General features: G+C 40.9%; 1 protein-coding gene across 16 annotated transcripts in view; it reads right to left on the bottom strand.

The window, feature by feature from the left end:
• Window positions 1–13,874, bottom strand: part of ank1a (ankyrin 1, erythrocytic a) — a 94,066-nt gene that overhangs the window by 15,181 nt on the left and 65,011 nt on the right. For 11 of the 16 annotated variants that reach the window (XM_022212524.2, XM_022212538.2, XM_022212539.2 and 8 more), the window contains 19 exons: window positions 13,495–13,593; window positions 13,312–13,404; window positions 13,128–13,200; window positions 12,990–13,010; window positions 10,355–10,475; window positions 10,088–10,166; window positions 8,391–8,506; window positions 8,067–8,291; window positions 7,626–7,780; window positions 7,329–7,540; window positions 5,050–5,254; window positions 4,713–4,809; window positions 4,314–4,542; window positions 4,066–4,194; window positions 3,853–3,972; window positions 3,662–3,746; window positions 3,413–3,487; window positions 2,966–3,097; window positions 2,646–2,801 (listed from right to left, as the gene is read on the bottom strand). In XM_022212524.2, the coding sequence (XP_022068216.2) occupies window positions 2,646–2,801; window positions 2,966–3,097; window positions 3,413–3,487; window positions 3,662–3,746; window positions 3,853–3,972; window positions 4,066–4,194; window positions 4,314–4,542; window positions 4,713–4,809; window positions 5,050–5,254; window positions 7,329–7,540; window positions 7,626–7,780; window positions 8,067–8,291; window positions 8,391–8,506; window positions 10,088–10,166; window positions 10,355–10,475; window positions 12,990–13,010; window positions 13,128–13,200; window positions 13,312–13,404; window positions 13,495–13,593 (2,422 nt within the window). The remainder of the gene's footprint in view (window positions 1–2,645; window positions 2,802–2,965; window positions 3,098–3,412; window positions 3,488–3,661; window positions 3,747–3,852; window positions 3,973–4,065; window positions 4,195–4,313; window positions 4,543–4,712; window positions 4,810–5,049; window positions 5,255–7,328; window positions 7,541–7,625; window positions 7,781–8,066; window positions 8,292–8,390; window positions 8,507–10,087; window positions 10,167–10,354; window positions 10,476–12,989; window positions 13,011–13,127; window positions 13,201–13,311; window positions 13,405–13,494; window positions 13,594–13,874) is intronic. The other 5 variants (XM_051950431.1, XM_022212525.2, XM_022212537.2 and 2 more) reach the window with 3 other exon arrangements.

The raw sequence follows: 13,874 nt of genomic DNA, 5'->3' as shown, positions 1-13,874 counted from the left end.
ATGACAAGCTGTGGTTTCGCAGAGTTACTTTCTTGGCACGAATACTTGTTGCCAAGAAACTTGTAGACAATTCAGCTAGTGCACTTAGCCAAAAATAGGCAGAACAAAGCTGGCGTAACAGGACAAAATATACCTGCTTTTAAAGTAGGCTGGCCTGTTTTGTAGTCTGGGTATATTCTAGAATAGTCCAGAATATACCCTGGGTATTATTTGGGTTAGGCTGTTTCATACCCTGCTATTTAGCTTCGTACAAACAAGCTGTCATTAAATTATCACATATATTGCAGCCAACAAACTGCTTCAGTTTTCTTGTCATCCTGACTGACACTAATCTGACATTTAGCTCTCAAACTCAGTGACTGTCATATACAAATTCAAAACTATCACACAGTGTCACACAACTCTAATTACTTTACAATATGCTTAAACTTAGTTAAATTATGATGTTGTGGTGTTCGCCTTCCACATCCAAAAGCCATTTACCCTTCAATTAAAACCCATTTGTATTGTCACAAGTCAAAATAATAAGCTCACAAAGACCCATATTTTACAGCTAAGTATTCTGTCAGCCCATTATGACAGGATGTTGATTTTCTATACAGAAATTTTGAAAAATTCTGATAATTATTTAAAAAAATGAAAATTTTGGAGGTGTAAAATTGTTTTCTCAATAAATTGTGGATGAATTTTCATATTTTTTTTTCCATTGTAGGTCTGTTATGTTAAGTAAAACACAGGCTACAGCACTGTATTGCGAATAGCTTTGATGTGATTAACCAATAATATTGCACAAAAAGTGGTGCTGCTGATTGTGAAATAGACAAAAAGAAATTACTGATAGTTTCTTGAACACTTAGTGTTGATCTTCTATGTTGCAGTATCACGTTATATCTTGTTATTAAAGTCTATGTTGGAAGAAAAAAACACTCCAGACATTGAAACACACACTTATTCATGAAAAAACAATGAGGTATTATCTGGACAGGGAATGCTATGCCACATTTACCTTAGGAGTATACAAAATACCAGGTTGGGGATATAAACCACCCTGGGTAGATGGTTAAATGGAAGTTAATCTGCCCTGATGTGCCCGTATAGTTGTTTGCTCCTGTCTCCAGTCTCTAGATTAAGCTAAGCTTACCAGCTGCTGGGTGTGGCTTCTTATTTAACAGACTGACATAAGACTCAGATCATCTTCTCATCTAACTTGTTGGGGAGGAAGCATATTACGATTTTCTTTTATATAAAATAAATAGATAAATGAACAAGTTAAACAAATGAAGAAATCTATTATTTAAAAGTGAATCCAATGCATAAAGAAATTGTAAATACACGTATGTTTTTTGTCCTTCACTGCCCACCACAATAGGTATTAGAAGTGTATGGCCTCATAGTTATTTTCAGTTTCTTTGAACATTTATATTTACTTTGCTTGATTTTAAGTTGACTCATTGACTCTTCACTAAAAGGTCAGGTTGGGTGTTGCACCTGCCTGCTGTGCCTTTAAGTTCTACTAAACTGGATCCAGAAAGTCATAAGCCTCTTGAAATCTGCTACCACTGTAAAATAAGGACAAAGACACAATATCCAGATATTTGAAGCCACCAGGTCAAAGCAGGAACAGCCTTTGGGAGGAAGGTAGCCGGACAGATAGACAGAGAAGACAGATACACGGTAATCAGATTCACTGCAGCTGTGATCTGAGCGTCTCCCTTTTCACCCTTTGACCGTCATGGTCACATCTGTATGCATTGTTACATCTCTGATTATTGCTCCAGTTTTCACAGAGAGGACCTGTTACCTGTCCGACTAACTCATCATCTGCACGGGATACAGAGAGGAGAAGCCAGCCCAGGAAGAAACAGAGGCTCACATCAGTCCAGAGGTGAAAATGGAATCAATAAGATGTAGGATATGCATGTGTGAAGGAAACCATGAGGAAAAGGAGTAAAAGACTGAGGACTGACAACTGGTTAGAAGGCCAGATCTGCTAGGCTATATTTATGATCTGTGTGGACTGATCATGTATGACAGATTACCATGCTAAATTATAGTCCATTTAAATTTTAAATGGTGTGTAAGAGTCTAAAATATCATCATATACTATATGGTGAGTTGAACACATCTTAATTACCTAACAAACAATAAAAAGACTAATAAACTATTCATGATAGGATAGTTTATTTACCTGTGTGTGGAATGACTAGACCAGTACTCCACTGAAGATAGTCTAGGAAACCAGCGACCCCCCAGCGTTCATCATGTAATCATCATTTTCTGTAAATTTCACTGCATTTCTCTATGACCTTTCATCGCAGTAAAGGAACACAGTGACAAATGTAAAGCCAATGGCTCTACAGAGGCTGCAGTACAGTAGGAGTGTCCTGAGTCCCTCTGCATGTTGCTGAGGTAAAATCCTGCAAAAGTCTGACGTTTGTGGCAGCGCTCATACACAAGTGTATCATACGGAATAATACATGAGAAAGACACAGAGACGTTAGCGAGAATTCAGAGGGAAACTTCACTTTGCCTTCTGGGGACTTCAGGGAAGGAGGATGTATGTTTATTGGAAAAATAGCTTGGGGTCAAGGCAAAAGGGACGATGGGGAGGGGCTGCATTGTGGGATCTGGGGAAGGGAGCTTACCATTGGTCATACCAGGGGAGAGGTGCTCTCTCTCGTTATGTCGGCGTCTGCTGAGATCACGGGATCCTTGTCTCGTAGGCTGAGGCGGCTGGCCCTCCAGCATGTTGATGATGTCCATACGGTCGATGCTCTTCAGAGCTGCATACAAGCTCTCCACTGCAGTGAAGGCAATGAAGAAGAGACACCAGCAGACGAGGATAAAGGAAAGGAGGGGAGGAGTTTCCAGCAATTACAATTGTCTAGCTTACACTGAATTAAAGAGACAAAGAGAAGCAGGGGACAAGAGACATTTGCAGCCAACTCAGATCTCATTGACTCACTCTTGGCCCTCTTGCCCTCTCGGGTGGCCCAAAGGTTGAGCAGTGCAGAGCTCTGCTCCAGCAGAGAGTTTGGATTCTCCACACGGATCTTATTGATGTCATCCACACTGAGCTGAAGCTCACGTGCCAACTCTGTTTAGAAAATGAAACCAAGAAGTTCAAGTAAGCAAGGGAAATATTTATATCATTTAGTACATGAGTCATGCTGGTGTAACACACACAGTCTGCTTCTTGAAATGGTTCACTGCTTTTCAGTAGCTCTATCCAGAGGAAAGGGAATATTCTCTCTGTAAAATAGCTGTGGCTCTTGGCAGGGAAGCAGAAAATAATTAGTTTCGTTGGCTGGGCACCATATTATAGCTTTGTTTGATCAGCGGCGTGCTAGGCAAGCTTGTCAGACACAAGATAAACATGGATGGTTTCAGTAAATTCTCACTGTTCACTCACCAGCCCAGCTCAGTCCCAACTGTTCTGCAATCACAGCCATCTTCAGCTCTGTCCTCTCCATGGCACTCATCGACGCTGCAGAGATCAGAGCACAACTGAAGCATTAACATGTGAGTTTATTAAACATGAAGCTGAGATGCTTATGGATTCTGCATATGCTCTAGATTGAAGAGTATTGTGACAAATGCAATCACACTTTGCCTTAAAATGGTTCACCAAGAAAATAAGTAGATATAATAAGCTTAGTACCCATGGCAGGCTCATTTAGAGCACTGTATCTTTCTCTTAAAGCCAGCGGCGTCAGAGTTCGCCTCCGGTCTTCACTTCCAACAACCTACCAATGGCAAGAACATACTTTAGAAGTCAGATATGTCAGAGAAAGTGACAGTAATTAAATAAAGTGTATGTGTCTTGTTCATAGCTAACTTTGAGAGCTTTACCTTGATACATGGAGGCATGGTGATGTTGAGGTTGCAGAGCACATGTTGGCTGTCCTCATACTTTGTGGTCTTACGCAGGAAAGACAAAAAGCCGGTGTGCTCTTTACTGCTGTCTCTCACCTTAGAAACAGGCCAAGCAAGGATGAGTACAGTGGAGATAGATCTGACAGGGGAATAGTGTGCGGCAAATATAATAAAAAATTGAAGAAATACCTTAACAGAGACAGGAAGTCGGTTATCTCTGAAGGCCTGGAAGCTGAAGCAACGAGGCTGCTGCGTGGCCTTTCTAACTGGCACGAGATTCCCTGAACACTCCAGGTGAAGTGGCATTCCCTCCATCACCTGCAAGTCATAGAGGCATTAGTCAAAGCTGAAACCCAAAGCATGCCTCTAGCAAATTAAACAAAGCTCACATCATGAGTTTAGGGTGTTTAACCAATAAAGTAGAATACTCAGTTGACCTCTATGTCTCTGCTGCGAGCCACTTCTGTGAAGTTCTCGTGTTGTTCAAGAGTTTTGTCCATCTTGTCATCAGTCATGCAGTAGCAGCGCAGACGGCCTTCGCGCAGCTCGTTCATCTTTGCAAACACCACAAACTTGGCCATGTAGGGTACAGCTGACAGCTCTCTATAGAGCAGGTTGGCAAAGGAGACGGCCTCAGCTGTCCGAGGACAATCTGCCAGCCAGAATCTGAGAGGAGGCAATCATGTAATCACAGAGTTGCATGTAAATCTACTCTGTCTTCATTAATCACAGTCAAGCTGCTTTGCTGAGAAGGTCTAAGATGGTAAATACTTGGAATAAACCATGTTTTTCAGTAGGGTGGTGGATATCTTGTATATGGTGCCAAATGAACTCACCGCGCTGAAACATTGGTTGTGAAACTGGCGCAGTCATTAGCATAGATAAGCTTGGTGGTGCCAGTAATATCCTCCCACTGGGCTGGAGCTGTACCACCTTTGAGTCAGACAGGATGAGAGAAGGCAAACTGAGTGATCAATGCTCATAAAGTCTCATGAAGGCAGGTCTTTACAAAGCATAACAAACATTTTTTTATCCAACTGTGATGCTGGCATATTTTTCCTGTAAATTGACACTTTTGCACCATAACTCCTTCTTGCAATCTGCTGCCATTGAAACAAACAAACATAATCACTCGCCCACATGCACACAACGCTGAGTTGTAGCATGTGGTACCTATGACTGAGCAGAGCAGACGCAGGCTGGTGGTGTCGCCCTCCCCAGAGTCTCGGGGGCTTTCCTTCCAGGACGGGGGCAAAGGGATACGCAGGCCGATTGGTCGGTGAAACTTGCGCCGCCGAGGCTCCACAGTGACGACGGGGCTAAAGTTTGCTTGGTTCCCCAGCAGCTTTGCAACAAGCTCATCTGGAACCGGCTGAGCCTGAGGTTGAAAGTAAATGATGGAGAGAGGGAGCACATGACGGGAGCACAGGTTTGATGATGTGGTAGAAAAATGGAAATAACACAAAAGAGGGAAACATAAGGAAGAAATGGAGATTTTTTTTAAAAAAGATAATGAAATAAAGTAGGTGGATAATGAGGCAAGCAAAAGGAAGAAAGGGTGAAAGCGAGGACAACCAAACCAGGAAAAATTGAAGAGAAAGAGAGAAAGAAGTTCACAGTGAATAAAATGTCTCACAGGTAAAAGGAAACATTTAGAAAAACAATAGTAACACAAACTGGTTGTATGACTTTATAGCTTTTTTTATTGTAAAATGTAACAATGTGTGTTAACAAGCGTTTACAATCATTAATACAAAAGAGATATCAAAGAAAGAAAAGGCACTGCGGCTTTTCACAAGGCCATTCAAGACATGAGTACTACAATAACATCTTTGTTAACTAGATAAGGTCCTAAAAACAGCTGTGAAATAGTTTAAATAAATCTGTTCTGAATACTATCACAATTTCTATTCAACGTACATTCAGTTCCATTCACTATTTTCATCTTAGAGGTTACAGGATTTGTGGTAGCATGTTAGTCTACAAGATATATTTAGTTTATTATAAATTCATTCATGTGTCTAAAGGACAGTTAAACATGCAGTCGAAGGTCCATTCACACTGTATCCATCTTTCTTTTTTTTTTACTAAAAAATACTCCAACATCTGAATTACAAGTTTCCATCTCATAATTGAAACCAGACCTACATATCAAGAGAAGAATTTGAATTAGACTTTTTTTAAAGTTTGTTAAAATAGGAATTAATGCAAGCAGAGCTGAAATAAAATCTTTCTAGGAGAATGGTCATGCAAAACAGTAGATTGGTAAACAGCGGGGATATTTAACATTTCAATAAGTCATAAGACATCACATGAAAACAGAGCCTTAATATCCCAAGTCAGCAAATTTGAGAAAATGTGTAACAGATATATCACAAGGAGGGAAAGATTTCATTTAATGTACATTTTGTTTAGAAACTGTAATAAATGTTGAAGATAATTGGCATGAATGAAAAGAATCATGGTGCCAAAATGAATCAAATCTTATGACTGTTGACTGGAATGTTGCTTTAGTTTAGAGTTTAATCTGCAGTTAACCATATTAAAGAATTGAAAGCCCAAATGTTCTGATTTTAATCTTACAGTTAACAGTCCAGTGAAATGGTATCATTAATTCCTTGATTTGAAGCAGGATGTTTGGGAAAGACATCAGACACTGAGGGCTAAATTATGAGGGGATGTTTGTGTAAAAAAAGCAGTTTGATATGACAGGATGAGCAGGAAAAATGCACCAAAAAGCACCCTTATAAATATGTTTATAATGAAAATTTGCTGTAGAACTCAGTGTGGTAAATGCTTTTATTATTTTTCTTGTCTTTGGTGTGCATGTTTGAGAAAGCTTGACCTGAAATGTGCAGCCATACACACTTAACAGGGCCTAAAGCTTCAACAAACAATGATAAAAGTAAAATTAAAAAGGGTTAAAGCGCACATGCTCAGGTGTCACTTCCTTTTATGTAGAGCAACATTTGTGCTTTTCTGAAAAGAAAACCTTTCAGTGCATTTTGTTGACATTAATGATACCAAAACTACCAGAAAATGCATACAGTCTTTCCTAGATTAAAAAAAAAGAATGCAGAAGATTAAATATTTCTTAGATGTGTTAAATATACTAAATATGAAGCACAGGGCTTTGCCACTGACGTAAATATATTAGTGAGACAGACATCACTAAAGACAAAATAAACAAGAACAATATCAGCACTGACTGAGCAGTCCACTGTTGTATGAAGGTGTCAAGTGCATGCAATGAATAAAATAAAAGGCAAAAAGGTCCTCTAACAATGTGACAAGCAAAACAAAATATATCAGAAAATGAAATCAGGAAACTTGGCACACGTGCTGATATGATCAGGTCATTCCACGATTCCAACATGCTTTTTTTTCAGGCAACACAGGCATTAACGATTCTGTCTTTGCTCTCCTTCCTTCTCCTCATCGTCCCATCTCACCTGCAGCCCCAGGCGGACTCGTTTGGTGACCGCTGTCTCAGGAAACGTGGCCTGGACCATCGGCACCAGTTTACTTGTCAGAGAACCGCCCTCTGGACCAATCAGGTCGCTTTCTTGCTGCACTCGTGACACGACAGCGAAATAAAGGGGGAAGTCGGTGGAGATAATGCGGCGGATTCGCTTCTTTCCAAGTTCCTCTTGACTTTCCAAGTCTGGGGTAAGAAGACACAGTTTAATTTCTGACAAAGTGATGCCACCCAGTGACATGCGAGTGTCCATCTGAGGTTAAACGCTCACCTTCATCCATTCCATTGAGGATTGTTTCTAGCACCTCGTCACCATAGCGATTGCGGTGTTCTTTCCACACTGATCCATTTTCACTCCTCAGCACTACGAGCTCCCGGTCACCACGACCCAGAGCAGCAAAGTGGGGGATCTCCACAATCACTGGTCTGGAATTACACAAGAATGCACACAGAAATGTATAAAACTATTTTAAAAAATGAGCATTGCTTTTGTCAGTCTGCAGGATATTCTACAATTGTTGAGCCTGTACATGAAAAACTTACACTATGTCATGATGTGAGTAATAAAAAGCACAACAATTTGAAAATGATGCATCAAATCATAACAAATTCTATCCACTGGAGATGACAATCTCATCAAAAAAAATTTAAAACAATAAATCAAATGCACTAACAAACTGGCTGCAGAACACAGAGAAGGAAGTTTCCTCACCCCAGGAACTGCATGCTGGCTGGACCCAGGGAGATGATCCTGCTGGCCAGCCCCTCTCCCTCCACCAGCGGAGGGGGGCTGGTCAGCTTCTGCGGCTTCACCAGGCGGCAGGTGATGCGGGTGGGTGCCGCACACGTCCGTGGAGGTATGATGACACGCAGACCATTATGCCTGCTGCCTCGCATGGAACCGCCCCGAGCGTCCACCATAAAACTGACCAGGAACCTGTTGTTGGACAAACATTGTGGCAATCAACCGCCTGATCTGAGATTAAACAGACACGAAGTTAAATAAAGTGTGTTCCTCTGTGCGTGGCGTGCTGACCCTGTGTGTATGGGACTGGCCACTGGGCTGACATTGTCCGACGTCTCGGTTGCTGGGCTGCTGGGAATCAGCGAGTCCTCGTCGTATTCTTTGGGCAGTGGAAGTGGAGTGTGTTGCTACAGCAGAGAAAAAGACAAAGTGTTTGTGATTCTACAACAGTGCTAAAAATAATGTTCTATAAATTGAACTAATGCCATCTGATTATCAGAGAGAGTAATGACAAGGCTCTGGTGACAGATTACACATAATTTGACATAGAAAAGCAGAGACTCCTAGTTTACACTTTGTTGTTACTTGTTATGCCACAAAAAAAAAAAAAGAACTGAAAATGACAATGTCGGTGCTTTCCAAGAAGGTCATCTATAGATTTAAATTTAGAAGTTCTAATCAAAACAGTGTATTTTAGATTCTTTAAAAACACATCCATAGTCTCTACACTGGTAGGATTCCAGCCTTACTGGAAAAATTGATTCTTGGTCTTGAAAACAGAATTTTGACTTTAACTCACGATTCACTTAGAGCTTTATACAATTTTTTCACAGCTTTAAGCCACATCTCATAATGTTTATTAGCAGATGGAGGTTATTTGGTTATTAGTGTTTACTAGTCCTAAGATTAGTGGTAAGATCTGGAGTAAACGAGCCACTTTTGTATTGCAAACTGGGAATGTCGAATTTTAAAGAATATATGAGTTATCTCTCTGAACTCCAAGCAGGTTCAGGTTTATTTGTGTATCACTGAGGGCTCATTTTGCACTGCAGTATAAAGTCCTGTGTCTCTATAAAAAGCACAGCTATGGACAGAAATAGAGGGGAACTCAAAAATCTGTACAGTATGACAAGGTTATAATGCTGTTAGTTCATTAAAAAAACAAAAGGACAAAAGTTGACTTTCTTACCATTTAATTATTCAATTTACAAAAACTGAAGAATGAAGTCTTGGAATGTTTTTCTGAAAGCCCACGTATGTTACTAATACTGGAAAAATAAATTATGGCTCTACATATAATAATATGTTTTCATACTGGGCTGCACAGTGCTTTGGTGGTTAGCATTTTCACCTTGCAGCTTATAGATCCCGTTTGTGTCCTGGCCTTCCCGGGATCTTTTTGCATGGAGTTTGCATGTTCTCCCTGTGCATGCGTGAGATTTCTCTATGTCCAAAAATATGCTGAGGTTAATTGATTATTCTAAATTGTCTGCAGGTGTGAATGCGAATGTGCTTGTTTGTCTGTATATGTAGCCCTGTAATACACTGGTGACCTGTCCAGGGTGTCTCCTGCCTTTGCAACAAAATCAGCTGGGATTGGCTCCAGTCCCTCCATGACCCAAATGAGGATTAAGAGGGTGTATAGATGGATGTTCTTATACTTCCTAAAGACAGCCTGCAGATCAACTGAATAATCCATGAATTTATCTCAGAGAGTCATTGTGAAATTTTGATTTTTTTTTTTTAAAGATATCATGCCTTCCAAACCCACTAGCAGGTTTTAAGGGTCAGAAGGTTAGAAAGGTTTAATGGAAGACTATTAAGGATCAGGTGTTTTAAGAGTTTTGTACATACTACAGAGTACAAATATGACTTTCTCTGCTTCTTCAGTTTTGACCATTTCGCCACGTGTTGGAAGTACAATGTAAAATTCCTAGTGCAGCCCTTTATGCTTTTAAGTATGTCAGTCATATTGCTCTGTACAGTACCTGATCTATCTCATGTTCTCTCAGGATGACAGTCTCTGGAGAAACACGAGGAATCCTGGGAATGGCTGGCGAGTAATTCCTGTTGTATGAAATGAGAAAAAAAACAAGTCAGATTGATGACATCTCTTTACATCTGAGCTCCTCCCCAGTGTTCAGCCCGGTGTTTAGTGAGTGTCTATGGTACATCCTCTTCTATCCATCCACCTATTAGCTCATGGCTACTAGCTCGGCTCTCTCCCCCCTGCTTCCCCGCCCAGTCCCCCTTACGCTGTGCCCAGCCCTCTCTCGTACTCCAGTGATTTCTTGGGGGAGAGGAAATCGTCATCATGGTCTTTCATGTCATCCATCTTCATGTACCTGGCCCCTTCTGTCCCCAAGAGCTCCTCTCCTTCAGAGAACAACATGCCAAAGAGAGCGAATAGACCGTGGTCAGGTTGGTGAAACAGCACAAGAGAAAGAGAGAAACAAAAGAAAAAGAACGTTAACTGGTGGTTAGAAGGGTTAGACAACATGACAACCCAGGATTTAGGTGATAGTTCTGTTATGTCGGGGTTAGACTGGTGAAATGACACATCAGTGACAGTCTTTTTTACACTGACCTTGTTACTACAAATCAGTGGCAAATAAATGCAGCTACTTCTACAAAACACTTTAAAAATAAGGTACAGGGACATGAACAGTTATCCGGCATAGTCACAGGATGCTGAGTCCAACACTTTCGATTCAGAATCCCTGATCATTACTACACGAAAACATGACAGATACGCACAGTGCACTATCTCTGATGCATTAGGACAATCTCATTATGAAAATCTGTTGTCTAGAGAATAAACAGTTACTGAAGTGGGAGCTTTAAAGATCAGCTGCTTCAGAAGGTGATGTATGAGGAGATTTGCTCTAAAACGCACAACTACAAGCTCAGAGACAGTCAGAACAGCATCATTCCTCAACAACACAGGAGAACACCAGCACAGGCTGCTCTCCACTCTCCTTTGAACAAACAGCATTACTAGATCTGAGTCGAGGTGGGTTTCGGTTACTTACCCCCCAAAAAAGGTGGTAACTTTTAAGAATTCACCAGCAGCGACGAGGAGTCTTCCCTGTGTGTGTGAATTTGTAACCGTATCAGCACAGCTTGTGAGAGTGGGTGTCTGTACGAGGTCTGCAGCCGGAGTGATGTCATAGGTGTCATTATACTATGTTTGACTCTGTGAGAGCTCTTCCCACAGGTTCATATGAGTCAGCTCATGTCTTGTGTATTCTCTGTCTTGTGTACCAAGTGTGTTGTGTAGGCAAAGTGTTACCATATGCATGGGTGTGTGTCACATAATCTGCCAGTATCACTTTACCGTTCCGGATATGTGATGTGTCTTTAAGATGGCGACTCAGCTACTTTCTATATTTAGAGCAACACTGACAATCTGTTAGTTGAATTATCAAGGGACTAAATATATCAAGACATAATATCCTCTGACAGTATTATCAGCAGTGCTGCAAACTCCAGGAATTAAAAGCGAAACCTACCATGAGGGAGTTGTATGGCCACTTGGGGGCAGCAGAAATTAGCTGTGAACTGACATATCACTTACACGTCACAGAAACAGCGGCTTATTCACACACCTACAGATACAAAGAAACTATGGTGTTTATCACAGGCTGCGAAATCAAAGCTAGTATTGTTTGACCTTGAGTCTGTTTTTGTCTGTGCCATCATGGAAAAATGTGGTCCTGGACACAGTTTCTGTAGCAGAAACTACCACAAATGAGTCATTTATATGCGCTATTGTGGCATGATAACGTCAAACCTGTACACGATGCACTCACAAAACTTTGCATTCATGTCGTTGAGATTAAAATGAAAGCTGAGCTTGGAAATGCATGTGGTCCAATTCATGAGTACTGAGTACTCATGTTATGATGTAGTAATGACTAGTAAGTACTCAGGGATCAACATGTTGATGCGTATCAAAGTTGGTGTGATTCCGTCACAAGATAGACTATATTCCAGTGCTGCGTTTCTGTCTGACTGATGAATCTAACACCAATATTCTCTGTCTTTTTATGCCGTCTACCAAATCCTGGAGGAAATATCTGACATCTTATCAGCTAATTGCTAGATGGTGGGTTATTATAGCTCTTTTTAATTCAAAACAGCTGCATATCAGAGTGGAAATTCTACATCACTGAACCAAAAAGTGGCTGCAAAACCAAAACAGTTCCCTGAAAGTTGCTGTAAGTCTGAGAATAACTGAGCCAGGTGAAGATTCTTTGTGTTCATCACAACAATCGACTCCTTCCAGATTCTTGTCGTGGCATATATTTAATACAAAAATGTTCATTACAGCCATTTCAGAATTTTTAAGCTACCATTTCCTCTAATTCCCGACCGACAAACACAGATCACATGACAGCAACACAAGACAATTAAAAAAATGTGGCACATGATCAACACCACAATGAAGGCAGATTTGAATGTAGACATGACTGTAGACATCCACATTTCAGACAACACCACTCCACTATGAACTCTAAAACCTCACAGAGCAGGTTTCTCAGAGTTTTACAATTTGATATGATATTAGTAGTAATGGATGCAATACTTGTAGATAGGTGATCTATGTGTTGGCTGTTATTATTAAAACAATGATTTATGTCAGAACATGGAGAGAAAAAGACACCTGGAGAGTTTGAGAGTGAGGATGTTATTGAAGGGACAGATATGAGTGCTATGGGTGCATGCCAATGAGAAAACAGAGCCACCATCACAGTGAGTACCACTACAGAGGGAACGAGAGAGAGAGAGAGGCAGGGGCACAAAGATGGAGTGAGCTTGAAATGAAGCACCACACTTTTTGACAACGACCTATGAATGCCGCACAAAGAAAGAAATAGACATTCATACCTAATGTTAGCTGTGCAATTCCTAAAAAAAGGGCAAAAGGCAAAAAAATGAGTTGAAAAAAATGAATATTTTGTGACCATTTTGAACATCAACAGTTTCCTACAGTTTTGAGAAATCAGTAATAATCTGAAGCTGTACCTTCATCCTCAGACACGTCTAGTATCTCATCCACTGTTTCTGGGAAACTCATGCGGTGTTTCTCTGTGGTCGTCTGCAACAGCAAGAGAGAAAAGCTTCAACTTTTCTAATAGTATTTCCATACGTTTATCATGACCACATAAAGCCAGCGTTGCATCCATAGTAGCTGGTCTAAACTTCTCACCATGGAAACCGTCTCCTCGGTTACAAGCTTTAGGACGTCAATCACAGAGATGTAGCCCAACCTCTTAGCAATGGCCAGGGCTGAGGTACCATGCTGAAGGAAAGAGAGCCATACAGTGATCAGATCTGTGAAGACCAAACTTTATGACTGAGGATGAGGAGGGGGATGTATCTTCATACTCACTGTGGTGGTCTCGTTGGGCTGAGCGCCATGCTTCAGCAACAGCGTCACAATGTCTGTGTGTCCCTGCTGGGCTGCCTGGTGCAGAGGAGTGTAACCAAGCTGCAAGAGAGGCAAAAGGTGAGATAAAACAAGTAATCTCAAAGTCAGCTGGGGCTCTAGGAACTTGTAAATAAAACTGCTGCTGCTATCTGACAATTTAACTGACCATATATTGAATTGATTAGCAGGTATAAACAAACAGTCAGTTGTAGGTGTACATCTAACTTTATTTATTAGCTAGTTTTTCTGGCCCAGCTAGTGGGCGGTAGTGGCTCGGCTATCTTATTTAAAGCAGGGTCAAGCTGCCGCTGTTGGGACCCTGAAAGACCTTCAACCTTATC

This window comes from Acanthochromis polyacanthus, chromosome 7 (assembly GCF_021347895.1).
Source record: "Acanthochromis polyacanthus isolate Apoly-LR-REF ecotype Palm Island chromosome 7, KAUST_Apoly_ChrSc, whole genome shotgun sequence".
NCBI lineage: Eukaryota > Metazoa > Chordata > Actinopteri > Pomacentridae > Acanthochromis > Acanthochromis polyacanthus.
The sequence above is the reverse complement of the archived record's forward strand: the minus strand, read 5'-3'. Positions and strand labels throughout refer to the sequence as shown.